The sequence below is a fragment of the Pteropus medius genome, unplaced genomic scaffold (genome assembly GCF_902729225.1).
Source record: "Pteropus medius unplaced genomic scaffold, Ma_sr-lr_union100, whole genome shotgun sequence".
Lineage (NCBI taxonomy): Eukaryota > Metazoa > Chordata > Mammalia > Chiroptera > Pteropodidae > Pteropus > Pteropus medius.
In genome coordinates, this window is record NW_024352949.1 from 1,990,968 (window position 1) to 2,003,842 (window position 12,875).

The 12,875-nt window shown below is 32.1% G+C and overlaps 1 protein-coding gene across 3 annotated transcripts in view; it reads left to right on the forward strand.

Moving 5' to 3' along the window:
- The first annotated feature begins 5,007 nt into the window (after nucleotides 1-5,007).
- Nucleotides 5,008-12,875, forward strand: part of PPDPFL (pancreatic progenitor cell differentiation and proliferation factor like) — a 55,012-nt gene continuing 47,144 nt past the window's right edge. For 2 of the 3 annotated variants that reach the window (XR_005650191.1, XM_039850419.1), the window contains exons 1-4: nucleotides 5,008-5,311; nucleotides 5,654-5,716; nucleotides 6,919-6,996; nucleotides 7,103-7,199. Coding sequence is in view for 2 of the 3 variants with exons in the window: in XM_039850419.1 (XP_039706353.1) it covers nucleotides 5,662-5,716; nucleotides 6,919-6,996; nucleotides 7,103-7,199 (230 nt within the window). In the remaining variant the exon portion in view is untranslated. Of the gene's footprint in view, nucleotides 5,312-5,653; nucleotides 5,717-6,918; nucleotides 6,997-7,102; nucleotides 7,200-7,957; nucleotides 10,316-12,875 lie in introns of those variants that run through there. The other variant, XM_039850420.1, reaches the window with a different exon arrangement.

The window sequence follows — 12,875 nt, forward strand, 5'->3', positions numbered from 1 at the left end:
ATGAAAATGTAATATATATCAATATATGAGGATAGAGAGATAAAGGTCTATGTAAGGAGAAATATGGTTATATAGAAACAGAATAAGATGATGAAAATAAGTTCAAATATATGATTAATTCTAATAAATATGGATTACACCTATATTTTTAAAAAGTATGCACTTATTTGTAAAATTAGGAAAAATAATACAGCTACAGGTGCTTATAAATGATTTCTAAAATGAAATAGTACAGTGAGTTAAAAATAAAGAGATGCAAATTGGTATACCTTGTGATTATTTACAAAAAAAGCTTGTGTAGCAATATTAATATTAGATCAACTAGAATGTAGGGCAAAAGTAAAGCATTAATGCTGATAAAAGAAGATAAAAGCAGAGACCTATAGAGAAGATATTACAGTTATGATTTGTGTGAAAAGAACATCAAAATAATATGCAACAAAAATTGATAGAATTAGATGATGCAATCACACTGGAAACTGAAAGATCAAGCAGTAACATTGGTAGATATACAGATTATTTGTTTAACAAAATTAAGTAACAATCTAATGAACACATATAAAATAATGATTATATGCAATAAATGAAGAATATTATTCTCAAATGTACAGAAAGCCATTGTGGAGGATGTGACCACTGTCTGTCCCAGGAGCCAGAACAGAGATAGCTTTCTGCAAACCTCCCTTAAAAATCATCTGATCATTACTGATGTTCATTCTAACATAAATTAGCCCCTTTTACTTGCCTCCTGCTATGTGCTGTTCGTTGTCCTGACCTGGTCAAGCCTGTAAAATAATTTCTGTACCTGGCAGAATTCTTATATTAGTACCTCTGACTATTTGCCCCCTTTATCCCATATAATTCTCTGGTGCATACCATGAGGTATGGGGATTCATTTCTTCTAGCAGCCAACCATGACGGGCCTCATATGTAAGTTTCCCTTAATAAACTCCATTAATTACTAGATGGGAGTGGCCAGCCTGCTTCTTATGGAAGTAGATTTTCAGTCTTGGGGATTTTTCCTGTGTCTGTGTGTACAAACAGCCATTTCCACAAAATATTTAAAAGAATGAATAAAAATTATTTTTTTCTCTTTTAAAAAATATTTTATTTTTCAATTATAGTTGACATACAATATTATCTTAGTTTCAGGTTTTTAACACAGAGCTTAGATATTAGTATAATTTATGAGTGATCACCCGGATAAATCCAGTACCCATCTGACACTGTACATAGTTGTTATAATACTACTGACTATATGCCTCAGGCTATACTATACATCCCCATGACTATTTTGTAATTACCAATTCATACCTGTTACTGTCCTCCCCACTCTGCCCATCTCTCCAATCGCTTTGAATCTGGCAACCAAAATGTTCTCTGTATCTATGAGCTTGTTTCTTTTTTGTTTGTTCATTTATCCTGTTCTCCAGATTCTACGTATAAGTAAAATCACATGGCATTTGTTCTCTGTCTGACTCATTCCATTCAGCACAATACTATCTAGGTGCAACCATGTTGTTGCACATGGCAAGATTTCATTCTTTTCTATGGCTGAATAATATTCCATTGTATATATGTGCCACCTCTTCTGTATCTGTTTATCCAATGATGCAGACCCAGGTAGCCTCCATATCTTGGCTATTATAAATAATGCTGCAATGAACATATAGAAGCAGATGTCTTTTGGAAGTCTTGTCTTGTGTTTCTTCAGAAATATACCAAGAAGTGGAATTACTGGGTCTTTTTATGTCTCTTGTCATAGCTTTTGTTTTAAAGTCTATTTTGTCTGGTATAAGTATTGCTGTCCCAGCATTTTTTTGTTTCTATTTTTTATGAAATCATTTTTTCCATCCCTTTACTTTCAGTCTGTATATATCTTTCGATCCGAAGTGAGTCTCTTGTAGGCAGCATAGGTAAGGGCCTTGTTTTCTTATTCATTTGACCACCCTATTTCTTTTGAATAGAGCATTCAATCCATTTACATTTAGAGTAATTACTGATAAATATGTAGTTATGCTATTTTATTATTTATATTTTTTATCTTATTATTATTTTTCTTCTTAAAGAAGTCCCTTAACATTTCTTGTAATACTAGTTTGGTCGTGATAAACTCCTTTAGCTTTTTCTTGTCTGGGAAGCTGTTTATCTGTCCTTTGATTCTAAGTGATAGCTTTTCTGGGTAAAATAGTCTTGATTGTAGGTTCTTGGTTTTCATCACTTTGAATATTTCATGCCAATCCCTTCTGGCCTGAAAAGTTTCTCTCTTTGTCTTTAAGCTTTGACATTTTAATTATGATGTGTCTTGGCGTGGGCCTCCTTGGTTTCATCATATTTTAAACTCTCTGAGCTTCCTGTGCTTGAATGTCTATTTCCTTTGCCAGATTAGGGAAATTTTCAGTCATTATTTTTTGAAATTGGTTTTCAATTCTTTGTTCGCTCTCTTCTCCTTCTGGTACCCTTATGATGTAAATGTTAGTACACTTGATGTCGTCCCAGAGGCTCCTTAAACTATCCTCTTAAACAATCCTCATTTTCTGATTTTTTTCTTTTTTTTTTTTCTTGTTTCCTGTTACCATTTCTTCTAAATCACTGATTCAGTCCTCTGCTTCATTGAATCTACTGTTGGTTTTCTCCAATGTTTCTTCCTTTCAGTTTTTGCATTTTTCATTTCAGACTTTTTCTTATGTTTTCTGTCTCCCTTTTTATGTTTCCTGGTTTTTTGTTAAAATTCTCACTGAGATCATTGAGCATCATAATAAGCAGTGTTTTGAACTCTACATCTGGTTGATTCTTTGTCTTCATTTTGTTTGGTTCTTTTTCTGGAGCTTTGTTCTGTTCTTTATTTGGGATGTTTCTCTGTCTCCCCTATTTTGGTTGCCTCCCTGTGTTTATTTCTGTGTATTAGGTAGAGAAGTTATAGCTCCCGGTCCTAGTAGAGTAGACTTATAAAGTAAGTGTCCTGTGGGGCCCAGTAGCACAGTCTTACCAGTCACCTGAGTTGGGTGCTCCAGGGGTGCCCTTTGTGTAGGTTGTATATGCCCTTCTGCTGTGGCTGAGCCCTGGTTGCTATTGGCACATCAATCAAAGGGATTGATCCTTAGAGGCTGATTGATTGAGAGGACTGGCTGTGACTAAAGTGAAGAAGCTGTTGTACAGGGGCTGATCCTATGGTGGAAGATTCCCTTTAGCAGGGCTCTGGCACATTCCTAGTGTGTCCTTTGGGTGTGTCATTTGTGGAACTAGTTGGGTGGTGCTCTGGTGTGGTCTGAAGCTGGCCAGGTTTGTGAACCTTTGAGAGATTTTAAGAAAGTTCACAAAATGAACTAAGATAGGCCATTTGTATGGAAAAGCTACTGGAAGCAGCTTGGGTGGGCCCACAAATTGGGTAGGATGGAGTCTCAGGGAATCACCAGGACAGGGTGAATAATGTCAGCCAGGTTGATGGAGACTCAGATATGGTGGCAGCCTGAGTCTGCATGCTGGATGAGAAGAGGCTCAGTGAAGGAACAAAGGTTTCTGCCAGTATTTCTGTTTGGGAGAAAGCTGCTCCTCCAGCCCTCACTCTGAAGCCAGACAATTTAGTTCCTCTCTGTACATCCTTAGCACTTTCATGATGCTGTTCCAGCATTGGAGCTCAGAGATAATGAGTCTGTTAGTGAGTCAGTTTATTCATGTGCCATTTAAGAGGAGCCCCTGGTACTTCAGCAGCCTTTCGTCTCACTCAGTCACTATCTCCATTGGTTTTCACAGCCAGAAGTTATGGGGACTTCTGTTTCTGGCACTGGGCCACTGAAATGGGGAGCCTGATGATGGTCTTGGACCTCTCACTTCTCAGGGAAAACATCCACAGCCAAGATATCCCTCTTGATTTTTAACAAATACACATGAGTGTGGGACAAGTCCTTTGTGAGCCTCTGCCCCTCCTACCAATCTTGATGTGGCTTCTTCTGTATATTCCTAGTTATAGGACTTCTGTTCAGCTAGACTTCAGGTGATTCTCAATAATCGTAGCTGTGTAATTTAGCTATAAATTCAATGTGGTTGTGAGAGGAGGCAAGCACAGGTTTACCTACTCCACCATCTTGACTGGAATTCTCAAACACTCTCTCTTTACAATACAGTACAGTGAATTTATAAATCATTAATGACAGTTTTTAAAAATGTTTACATATGGAAAGTAAAAAACATTTCTAAATAATTTAAATGTTCAAGAAATATTATAATGGCAATTACAAAGTATTTTGAAATAAATAACACTCAGAATAATTCTAAAGTAAGTAAAAGGAAGAAGAATAAAATCAAGACATAATAATAAAATATAAAATCAAGAAGCAAAGGGGCCAAATAGTTCTCTGAAAGAAATAATTTAATAAAGAAACCTTCAACAGTACTAATAAAGAAAAAAGGAGAAAAAGAAAAATAAATAATACCAGCAACATAAAGGAGCCATAACCAGGTGGAATAGACTTTTAAATAGAACCATAATGGGATACTAAAATAAATGTTTTGAATAAATTTGAACCTAGTTGATATAATTTTATAGTAATGTTACATTACCAAAATTGATATAAACTGATAAAACCAATAGCCACCAAATAAATTGAAAGAACAATTGAGAGGATCCTCCCTCAATATAAAAAGAAGCCACATGGGTAAACTGTTTATAAAATGGTAGAATAGTTTATATAAGAAATATTACTAAAAATTAGAATAAAAATTTGCTTTTGTATCAATAAATAATATTAACATAATGTGATAAAATCACATTATTTCTCTTTACACCCATGATTTATACCCTTGTATGTCCATTCCCCCAGCTGTCTTGCAGCCTCTCTGTAGTGCCCCCTGTACAGCTCAGAATGGTACTTTCTCCCAGAATGTGTGATTGTATTCAATATTGAGAGTATATATGGCTCTTACCTCCCTCTCTGTAGAAAGTAGCAGTTATAAGCTGTGACCTTACAGAGGAAAAGTGCAAAACAACATCTGGGCCAAGTTCATCCTTACTGCATGCAGCAATACTTGGCACGCTGACATGGTCAAGGGCAGAGAGCTTCCTCACACTTCCTCTGGTTGGCTGTGTGCCCAACTGGCCTGTGTTTACACACAGATCCTGTTTCAGTCTTCTAAATATAAGGTATGCTCAGGGATCCCAGACCACACTCATAGTTACTGCAAAGAGTCTCCTGACCTGCTGGGCAACACAGTCTGTCTTGGATCACTAAAACTGATTGTTTCAAACTGCAGTTTCTGAGAAAATTTTAGAATTATCTTTATTTTAAAAGAACAAATTGGAGAAAACAAATAGGTGAGTGACTATATCAAAGCTGTGTTAATATCTTTTCTCTACCCTTTAGATTTGTTTCAGGTGAAATAAGTTGCGGACGTTGAATTTGGATATATCTTTTTTCCTTGCTTTTCTAAATATAAAAAAAGATTGCAATATATTTGGTTATAATTTTGTGTAAACTTTTTAATTCTTTTTATTAGATATTTACTACATGGTATTGAATTATGTTGCTTCACAAAAAAAAATATTATTCATATGGAAAAGAAGAAAAGAAAATTCCATGTTATTAATATCGACTTCTCTTTCCTGGTCACTTTTTCTCAGACTGTTGTTCATGATCTCTCTGATGTTTGCTCACAGGGAAAGCAATGGCATCAGTACCCTCTGTTGGTTGCCTTCTGGCCCAAAATCAGTATTATCGAAGTAAGTTGTATCATCATTAGAAGATATACCTAGAGGATATGTTTTGAGGTGTCTGTGAGATATTAGTAACTTATGTATCATGTCCTGGTCAAAACTTAAGGGAAAACACCAACAACTATTTGTGACAGTGAAGAAAATAGGAATAGAACTCATCAGAATCAAAAATAGGAACTGACCTCTCTGAATCACTATTATCAAGGAATTCTCATCTCTTTGTTTTAACTGTGTTATGTTGTATTGATGTATTGTTTTAACTGTGTTATGTTGTATTGATGGAGCCATTAACATAAAAAAGTGAAAATCAGCTTAGATTCTATAATTATGTTTAATTATAATACCTTGCATTTAATAAGATACATTAAAAACTGATAGTTTTATATAAATAAAGTATTATTTATTCCTTAGAAAAACAAGGATAGCATGATTATGTTTCAGGGGTTTTCTGACTTCCATTTACTGCTATGGATAATATATCAGCATTTATTGCATGTATCGAGTCAGTTTTATTTTTATCTATTTATCTGTAAGTATTCATAGTTTAATAGAAAACTGTAGCTTCTTAAAGAAAATTCAGAAATGTCATTAAATTAAATGATTATTTTAAAACCAAAGTATCAGTTATTGAAAATATGCCAGCATTATATATATAAAAAAAAACTCTTATTTTTAAGAGTTAGAAATATCTGTTGATTTATTCTTGTTACAACAAGGTTAAACTATACTCATTTACTTGGTTTTATTATATCTACAGAAGTTATTTTTATATTCTAATCTTTTTAAAAGAGTGATGGGTTTCAAATACAAGTATGATAAGACAAATAGTTTATTTTTTTAAAAAAATAATTTCTTTATTTCTGAATTTGATAGCTTATGTAAGCTATTTAAGTACATACATGTAATAATTCTTGATTTGTACTTCCTAAGATTTTTAATGTAACATTTGTAGCATATTTTAAATTTTATAACTGTACTTATGGGGAGTGGGAGAGCCATCATGGAAAATAATATATTGTATTGATAAAGAATGTAATATGCCTTATTCTGGAAGACTTTTATTTAATTTTTCAATTCATAAATTTATGAGCCAGAAGTAAATAGTAAATCATTTCAAATCATACTACTTGAGAGATTAGAGATAAATAATATGTGTGTGTTTGCTTGTCATGTATTTGTTCATTTATTATCATTTATTTTCTCTATAGGGGCAAGTATTTCTTCAATTAGCTCTCTTATTGGTTCTGACTCTGTTAATTTCATAGATGAGGACAAATCTCAGCAAGGTATTTGATTTATTTCTTATTAGTAGCACCCTCATTATTTTTGTTTATTTGTTTTTAATATCTCAAGTGTGTTTGATAAGAGAGGAATATAAATTTTATTTGATAGGGTTACCTGAACTGGCAGAATCCACCTGGTGGTTTAAATTCTTTTTTTATTTTGAACCTGTGCTTTCAAATGTAAGAAAAGAAGTGTCTGCCAATGGGTAAGTTTCAGCCTTTTCTAATAAGAATATTTCTTACTTAGTGAATGAAACAATGTATGTAGTAATTATTATGTTGACAAATAAGAATAAAACAGTTATTTTTTGAGGATGGTGAAGGCTTTTTACAAAGCATACTTGTGGGATGGGGAGGAAAAAATTAGTTGCTCTTTCATTCTAGTTAGCCATCAGTCAGCGCACTCTCTTTCTATTACTAGAGAGTGATTAAAAAGTCATATGCCAATTTTAATCCTTCTTTGGCAAGGGGCACTGATTGATAATCAGAGTCAAGATTCTAAGTGTGTTTTTTCAATACCTTCAGGAAACAAATAACAACTATTCAGTTGCTGTCCTAAACAACCTACTTTAGTCCCACTGCTGGTTTTTTCAAAGTACTTATTGTTTTTATACAATGACTAATACTAATACTAATAACCAGCTACTAAATGAAATAAAAATAATAAATAATGATAGAGTTCATAGACTCTAATGTTAAAACATGAGTTTTGATTAATTTTTCATGTATAATAAATTTAAAATAGAATCAATTAAATATTGATACTTTTTAAAATTAAAATAAGACTAATTTTTGAAAAGATATATTCTTTACTCTCTTTATCAAGTATATTGATTTGAATTATCTATGTTTCATTTATTTTCTAGTTTACTTTGACTATAAAGGCAATCTAACTTACATATAAGCATTTCTCAGCTAATTATTTTTATATTGTAATTCAATGAATATTGTTTATTTTATATAGTACTAATTGTTGATTCTGACAATCAAAATAACTCTACCTGCTACAAATGTGAATCAGACCTTTCAGCATTGAGCTATTCTAGATGACTTTTCTACATTGTAAGAAGACAAAAATCTGCCTGAAATCTTTTTTTAGACATGATCACAGCAGCCATTTATGAAAGTTCAAACATTTTCTTCAAAACTAAGACTATTGATGTAAATGGTATCAGCTTCATGGAGAATATTAGAAAAGCATGTTTTAGAAGCACATGCTCTTTTAAAGTAATGAGTCTTCAAATGTAGTAGCTTTTTCATTATCCATATTATTTTTCCGAAAAAAAAATTAAAAGTTTTATTTATTTATTTTTTTAGTTTGTAAGACTCTATGTCTGTTGAATGACTTATCATACCTTAAAACAAGCATTGGTGCCTAACATAATAGTTTAAAGGGCATTGTATTCAAACATGTAAAAGAGTTGCAAAATTTTATTTTTAATCATGAACACTGGAAATAGCAAACATACCTATTACCTGTTAGATACGTTACTGTACATCTAATCAAATGGTTATTGTGTAGCCTTTAAAATTCATGATTTTAAACAATATTTAACAACACAGAAACTTATGATGATGCAATGTTAGGTGAAAAAAGCAGGATAATCTATATTTGGTTTGATTTTAGTTGTATTGAAATGTATATATGCATAAGAATAGATTGGAAGGGAATATAACACAAAAGTAACTGGCTGTTTCTGAGGATGGGATTTTGGTTGGTTTACATTTTCTTCTTTATATTTTTTCTGTATCTTCTCAAATTTTCTAATAAGACCAATTTTTGTGTATAATTAGAAAAATAAATATATTTATAAAGGAGCACTGGAATGATTTTCTGAATGTGAATAATTTCTAATTTCCTCAATATTGGGTAGATAATACTTAGTGTGCTTCAATTGAAAAGTTTCTATATACTTGCAGATATTTTCCAATGCAAGATGCTATGCTTAGAAATTAAGGATGCTGAACTTACTCAGAGGTAGATATTTCTACAGTATTTTGTAGCTAATGTTGCATTAAACACTCCCTAGAATATACATGATTGTTTATTAGTAGAACTATCTTCTTATTCAACTACATAACTATGAGAAAATATTAAGACTAACCATTCTCTATGATAAACATTATTGACCATTTAATATACTTTCCAAATGGGACATACATTCCTTCAATTCTGTGGCCCTCCATCACTTTGCTGTCAATGAAGGAACTCAAATATCACTTTGGCTCAATAGCATATCATTGTTTACATATTATTGCTTTTCTGGTTGTTGTTTTCATTTATAATTTTTAAATTGAGATAAAAATATAAAACAAAATGGTAAATTTTGAGATGCTTTAGTTTTATTTTAAGATTATCAACAAATTTCTTCTTACTTAACTACTCAATATATATGTGAAGACATTGCTTGATTAGGTTATATAATAAATTTCCCAAAAGCATCAAAATTGTTGCTTTTGTATTAGTTTAGTGTTACTGTTGCTGAAAGTTATTGTTTAAGGTAGTTGAATTTTACATAGGATTTTAAATCAAACATATTATCATGACCATATAGTTATTAAGCATTTTAGAGTAGTTAATGCAGATGCACACATATATATGTGAGTTTAGAGAGATAGATGATCAACAGGTAGGTAGACAGATGATAGATGATAGATAGATAATTGATAGATGATAGATAGATATAGATGATAGATAGATAGGTAGATAGATAGATAGATAGATAGATAGACAGACAGACAGACAGAGGGTAGAAATTCTAGAAACAAAAAAGGAATATTCTTGAAAAGTAATGTTAATGTGAGTTCTTATAAAATAATTTAAAAAGTAACGTATTCCTGCATACTACCCCTGAATTTCTATAGAATTAAGATGATAAAAATAAAGAGAACAAAATGTTTTTTTTCTGAGTAAATTCTAGTTAATTGCTTCTAATGTAATTTTCCTACAGTCAGGTACTTTAAAAAGTAACACACACATAGGTCTCAACATAACTGTGATTTTAGCTAAAATATTTCCTGCCTGGCTCTGTTGCCTATTGGGTACATAATAAATAGTGACGTTTAAATATGTTAAAGGTGTGTTATAACTCCAAATGACTTTAGATGTGCTATGATCATTTTAGTATGATATTATAATATATTATTTGACTTGGCTAGGATGTCTGTATTAAATATGACCAGGTTTTGATAATTTCTGCCCAGGTTCTGTGAATTTATATGTTGAGATTCACTATTTTATTTTTGAGATATGATTTTGATAGCAGGTTCTGAGTTATTGATCCCCATATCCTTTATCAATAAAACATCAACGGCCAATTCAGCAATTTGCAGTAGAGCAAAATTTCTCTATTTGGAATTTAAGACTATTTGGTGCTTCATATATTCTGTACAAGTTAGGGTTGTGGGATACAAAATTGCAGAATTCTATTTGCTATGAAAGAGAGACAATGGGAAATCTTCGTTCAGGTTGAATGGAGTAGAGCTGAACTTCTAACTCATAGAAATTTAAGAAATGTAAAGAATCCTAATTTATCCAACCTCCCGTTCATATTCTTCAACCAAATGTGTCAAAGCCTAGTTCATGATCTAATACCTTACAATATCTTCTGGTAGTTTCTCCTCTCTCAGAGAATGGCCATATCATTAATCAGCTCAAACAAGTAGCAAGTTAATCTTGATATTCTCATAGTCAATCCAATACCAAGTACTTTTCAGTTTTATTTATTTTTTTTATATTTCTTGTATCTACCTACTTACTTCCTTTTCTACCAACACTACCTGAATCTCAACTTTCACCATTTCTCCTGAGGAATACTGCCATCACATTCATATACCCCTTTTTAGATCTTATTTGAATGTCCTCTTCGGATTAGTCACGATCATCTGCATAAAACACAAATCTGATAAAACTCTCCTGTGAATACATACATAAACATACTCACACACCCACAATATTCATAAATTTTATTTTTCTCAGGATAAAGTCATAACTCTCAAATCTCCACATACTCTAGCTGATGCAGATCTCTATAATCTGTTCTTGTATCTTGCTCCCCTCAGCTCCCGTGTTCCAGTTACATCAGCCTTTGTTCTCAGTCCTTCCTATACATCATCCTTCCTCTTGCCACAGGGCCTTTTCGTATACTCTTCCCTCAGCTTAGAGTCTTCACTTAATACATACTCATATTTTAAATCTTAGCTCAAAAGTCTCTTCCTCAAAGAAACCTCCCATCTACTTAACTAAATTAGATTTTTTATTATAGGCTCTCAGCCCATTTTTCTCGTCCTCTTAGCACTTCTACAGTTATAATTTTACATTTGTTTGTCTAGTTATTTGTTTTCCCCACTGCACTATAAACTACACAAGGGCAAGGATCATGCATGCTATACGCAACATTTTATACCCAGAATCTGACATATCAACAAGTATTTGTCAAATGAATGACAATGGCTCTTTAGCTAGAAGTGGCTCTCTCAAGAAGTGTTATGTTTCAGTGAAGAGTAAACACTAAATTAATAAAAGAAAACATTTTTCAAACAGTGATAAGTGCTATAAAGCAAATAAAACAAAGTATTTTGGGCAAGAGCGATTGAAATATGACAGAGGTTGAGGGAAGTCTGCTTTAATTGGTATAGTCAGGAAAGGTCTCATTGGGAAGATGGCATGAGAACTGAGTGGGAAAGAAGAAAAGCGATCAATTTTGTGAAAAGTATTCTAGGGAGAAAAAATAGCAGTGCAAATAACAGAAAAAATACCATGCTTTAAATAAGTATATCCAGCAAATACCAGAAAAAATACCATGCTTTAAATAAGTATATCCAGTCTCTTGTTACATTGTTGTCAAGAGACAGCTGCCTTGAAAGAATTTGGCATTTTCTAGTGGAGGTTAAATTGTCTACGATGTTTGGTTTATTTCCAACTAAACCCAGGATAAGAAATGGTGAGGTCTAGGGGACTTTCTTCTGAAAGTCTCCCAAGGTGATCTATGAATTGTTCAAAATCACACTGCATAGCAAGTAGCATGCACGTAAAATCAGCATGCATGTAAAATCACCGTCGTCTCTCACAGTTCTTATGAATGCCTTGAGTCCTGTGAGGCACAGCCTCACAAGCGTCTCCAGTCTCTGAAATAATTTTCTAAACTAACAAGGTAAGTAAGTTTTACTTTATTATTTTTTCCCACCTCTCATACCAAATGGATAAATAAATTTCTATCATTTTAAAAATTCTTTTCTAGTTTCTTTTCAAAAATTTGTCTTATTAGAACTATTTCTTATCAAAGAACAAGAAAAGGAGAGTCCTACAGTTACTCTCCTTCCTCAATAGTTTATATAGAAGAATGTATTTCAGTTTTGGTGTCCAAAATTTTTTCTGCTATTACAGTATAATTACTTAGTTTCCAAAAGGTTGAGAGGGTAAAAAAATATAATGTGTTTCAAATATGGTACTTCAAACAACTTTTATTCAAGCTTTAAATACATTTTAATTCATTATAATCAATTATGTATTTCATTTATTCAGAAAAAAATGATTTGTATTTTTGTTATAGTTTTATCTAAATGTGTGGGATATAAAAGTTTTGCTTCATTTTGAATTAGATATTTTGAAATTTATTTGTCTCCAGATTGTAAACTCAAATATATTAAACCTAGTACTATCATAATTATTTCATTAACAGCCAACTGGAGTGTGAACTTCATAGATATTTTATCCTTTTTATGTGCTTAGCAGAGGTTTTCAAATGAGTGAATGGTTACTGGAACTATGATTTGTATGTCAACTCACTTTAAAGGTTAAGATTTTGAAATTCATTTGCAAGGAAGAGTGACAAATATTTTACTTTCAAATAAACTACCCTTAAAAATATTTGTGCAATCTT